At 36.9% G+C, this 4532-nt stretch overlaps 1 protein-coding gene across 1 annotated transcript in view; it reads left to right on the top strand.

Moving 5' to 3' along the window:
• Positions 1-4532, top strand: part of lama2 (laminin, alpha 2) — a 198122-nt gene that overhangs the window by 66680 nt on the left and 126910 nt on the right. Inside the window, exons 6-8 of the mRNA XM_016439772.1 lie at positions 1878-1967; positions 3180-3297; positions 4334-4512. Of these exons, the coding sequence (XP_016295258.1) occupies positions 1878-1967; positions 3180-3297; positions 4334-4512 (387 nt within the window). The remainder of the gene's footprint in view (positions 1-1877; positions 1968-3179; positions 3298-4333; positions 4513-4532) is intronic.

The raw sequence follows: 4532 nt of genomic DNA, 5'->3' as shown, positions 1-4532 counted from the left end.
TAGTAGTGAGTGGAAGTAGGCGGGTGCTGAGCCTGTGGCTGTTCTATATGCAAGCATCAATGTCTTGAACTTGATTGTGTATTGTTGTGAGTTTGATAGGTTGATTTGCCCAGAAAGTTTAACACTGTGTCTTTGTGGCAGTGTCAAATCATTGATTAATTTAAGCATCACAATCAGCTCAACACACCAACATATAACATGCTGTATGCAGTATAAGTATAGTATAAAAGTGTGTTTGCTTATTCGGTGATGCTCAATCAGTACCTTTAAGGGTGTGTAAGACAGTAGTATTGGAACATATGCTTATTAACATTATGCAGCATAATGTTTGTGTGCCTGTACCCTCCTGTAAAACCCAGCATATGCCAGCATTAATTCCATGAAGGTCCAGACTGTTTTATGCTGGTTAGTGCAGATATAGTGGTAGTGAGTGGAAGTAGGCGGGTGCTGAGCCTGTGGCTGTTCTATATGCAAGCATCAATGTCTTGAACTTGATTGTGTATTGTTGTGAGTTTGATAGGTTGATTTGCCCAGAAAGTTTAACACTGTGTCTTTGTGGCAGTGTCAAATCATTGATTAATTTAAGCATCACAATCAGCTCAACACACCAACATATAACATGCTGTATGCAGTATAAGTATAGTATAAAAGTGTGTTTGCTTATTCGGTGATGCTCAATCAGTACCTTTAAGGGTGTGTAAGACAGTAGTATTGGAACATATGCTTATTAACATTATGCAGCATAATGTTTGTGTGCCTGTACCCTCCTGTAAAACCCAGCATATGCCAGCATTAATTCCATGAAGGTCCAGACTGTTTTATGCTGGTTAGTGCAGATATAGTGCTGGTCTAGCTGGTAGTAATTTGGAATTTTAAATAAGTTATAGAAGTCAAACTTGTAAAATGTGAATCACAGTCTATTCAAGAAACAAACCAATAAATATCAGTAGCATGTAACTACAATGTTGTACTTATGTTGCATCAAGTTCAAAATTGGAAATACATTTGGGTACTTTCATGTGTCAAAATCCAGCTGACAGCTACTGACAACAAGAAAATATTTAGTAAAAGGAATAAATATAAAAAGCACATAGTAAAAAAAAATATTTGATTGCAGTCAGGAGCATAACTTTTTGCAGACAATAGTAACAATGGCTGAAAGTGAAATAATTTAACCAATGCCCATCTATAGTGAACACTAATCACCATAACAGTGACAATGGGCTTCAACAAATCTTGCACACACAAACGTTTGTTGGGGTCTTTCTGGGATCCTACCAGCATCCAAGTGACAACATATGCTGCTCCACCAGCACACCAGTGTCCCACAATGGGGTCCAGTAACCAGCAACCAGTGACCAAAGCTGGTACCAGTGTGCAAAACATACCTTATGCTGGTGACCAGCAATGTTGGATTTAAGGGTGTGTAAGACAGTAGTATTGGAACATATGCTTATTAACTTTGCAGCATAATGTTTGTGTGCCTGTACCCTCCTGTAAAACCCAGCATATGCCAGCATGTGTGCTTCACAAACTCCTGCTTTCTTCGTGTGAGGGGTTACATGAATTTGTAGCTGAAAAGCATGGGTGTTCATAGAGTTTAACTTACAGATACTTTGCTTTCAAGATTCCTAGTGCTTCATCAGAACCTCTCAGTCCATACCGCAAAAGGTTTGCCAAGTGAAACATAAATTAAACCATCGGCAAACGTGCTTCTGTAAATATTTAAACCTTGATCTCTCACTTTGGAGGGTAAAGCTTAGGTAATAGACAACAGTTAGTTCTGGTCCTTGTTTGTAGTGTATTGGATGCAGTAATTAACTTATGTATTACAGTAGAGTTTGAGTTTAATGTGATTGTATTGCTTTTATTTTCAGTATTACTACTCCATTAAGGATATATCAGTTGGAGGCATGTGCATCTGTTACGGTCACGCCAAGGCCTGCCCTTTCAACCCATACAACAAGGTTTGTCATCTGAAGCTAAAGAATCTTTATCCTCAAATGATTTCATATTCAGTTTAATTAGGATTATTTCTTGAGCTTTATTACTAAGTTGTTAATTAGAGACTAATCACTTTTGGCCTTTATGAAGCATGCTCTCACAGCAGTTATAAAAAAAAATAGATAATTAAATAGTTGCATTTGGGTCTTATATGATCATAATGCTGTATTTTGTAGTACAGCACCACAAAAGGTCTAGCACATTTTCAGATAACTTTATGAAAATACTTTGACAAATATATATGAATTATATATTTGAATGTGTGTGTATATTTACTTAAATATGTGTATTTAAAGAGGTCTAGAGGGCAAAAATTTTAACTTTTAAATCAACTATCCCTTTAAAATTTGAGCCATGAACATATCAATATAAAGAGGTTGCAGACGCTTGCAGGCTTATTGTCAAAAAGAGAAAATGAAAGGAATGAAGAAGGAGATGGATAAAGAAAAATAGTTTCTAGAACTAAAATAAATGCTTTTGATCTATTTATTTATTTATTTATTTATTTATTTAATAATCGGTTTTAATATGACTATCCTAACCTCAGCCTATAAATACATTTGTCAAAGTCACATTTTTCCATGTTCTAGTTTAGGTTTGAGGATGAGTGAATGCACTGAAAGGCTGTAAGGAAAGTGTAACCAAGTTTACTAAATTCATTCACAATATGTACACATTAATTCTTAATCTTGTGCCTAATATGCTGAAAACGGCTGAGCTGTTTGCATTCCTGTAAATGACTGTCGGTTGTTTAACATTTCTATCGTAACAGTTTAAAAAAGTCAAATATTAAATGTTAAGCTGCTTACTTGCTCTTTCATTTCACTTTTTGATGGTTAAAATGGAAGTTTCATGTTGAAATTCATGCTCTGCTTCAGTAAACGTTAATGGTAACGCCTGCCTTCTTTGATTTGATTGGCCATCTCAGTCATTTAGACATTGTCGAGTGCTGTTAGACCACTGATCAGCTCAGCACCAAAATACAGCTACTATTAGTCAATTATTTCACAACTTTTATGATACACATCGGAGAAAGCCTCAGTGGTGCTTACAACACTTACTCAGTTCTGCATTGTGTTTGCCATCTCAGATTGAGTTTTAATTGGGAAGGCATTCTCTAATCATTTCTGAATGACACACAATTGGTTTGATTGACTGTTTGGTTTCGACATCAGAAATTCAGCTGTGAGTGTGAACACAACACTTGTGGTGAGAGCTGTGACCGCTGTTGCCCTGGTTACAACCAGAAACCCTGGATGGCGGGAACCTTCCTCACACGCCACGTCTGTGAAAGTAAGAGGCCTCAACAGTGTCCCACAGAGCTGAGCATGCTGCTTTATTGACCATTTTTGTCTTATTTTAGGTGTGGTCTATAAACATTAGGAACATCAGTTCATGTTATATGACATCTGAGTGACTATATTCATATCATAGTCACACTATGTAAAAGTTAATACATCTTAATATGAATTATGCAACAGTTAGTTTGGGTCCTTCAATCTGACTGGTTGATTAGCATTTCAAGATTAGTTGATGTAACCTGGACTCTCCACTGTTTGAATAACTTCACTTGTCTGTGTAAATTCTTCATCAAATGTAGTACCTATTCAGACAATATGCGATTTCAGACACACTGAGTGTCTTTATAAACAAGTCATTGAATTATTCACTCTACCGATTTGTTAAAAAAACATTACTTTTTTCAGGAATTAACCAGATGACTGTCTTCATGAGTGAGTCAGAGTCACTGAATCGTTTGTTAAATGAGTTCAAATGAGTCAAAAACACAGAATCGTTCAGGAACAAAATGCCCCTACTGTTTGTTGCTCAGTATTGCTGTGTCTTAATGTGTAACCATTTTTGTTGGTGAAGCAAAAGCACACAAAGTAACCGGCAATATTGAGTCTAAAATTTAAGTTACGTAATATTAACTTGATTATTTAACTACTGTATTAAAGCAATATCACTCAATCTGGCCACCTTCATGCTACTCCATTTTTACTTTTTGTTATGCCTTCTTGTTACTCCATTCTCAGAAGCGGCCCAAGCTGCAGTTGCTAGCTTTAACGGGACATTCTCAAATTAGTAACAGATATTTAGACATCTCTTTTGGACTAGCAATGGAAGATCCTGAATTCATGGTGCTGTTGGTCGGAGTATCAGCACACCTGTCATTTACCTGTGGCTGAATCATAGCTCTGCCAGTATTCAGATCAACTGTTCCCCATGTGGTATTGCTATATTTTAAGTGTCATGTGTCAGGTGCTGCTTGCAAAGCTGCACTGCTTCTCTTATAGTTGTATAATTGTGTGATGTCTTTATTTGCCAGAGTGTAACTGTCACGGCAAATCAGAGGAATGCTATTACAACCATACTGTGGCCGATGCTAAGCTGAGTTTAAATATTCATGGTGAATATGTGGGGGGCGGAGTCTGCCTTGGTTGCTCTGAAAACACAGGAGGAATTAACTGTCAGTCATGTGTAGACGGCTACTACAGACCAACTGAGGTGAGTTTCTTTATTCCGTT

Source organism: Sinocyclocheilus anshuiensis, unplaced genomic scaffold, assembly GCF_001515605.1.
Source record: "Sinocyclocheilus anshuiensis isolate Anshui unplaced genomic scaffold, SAMN03320099.WGS_v1.1 scaffold1518, whole genome shotgun sequence".
Lineage (NCBI taxonomy): Eukaryota > Metazoa > Chordata > Actinopteri > Cypriniformes > Cyprinidae > Sinocyclocheilus > Sinocyclocheilus anshuiensis.
This window is presented reverse-complemented; position numbering and strand designations above follow the sequence as displayed.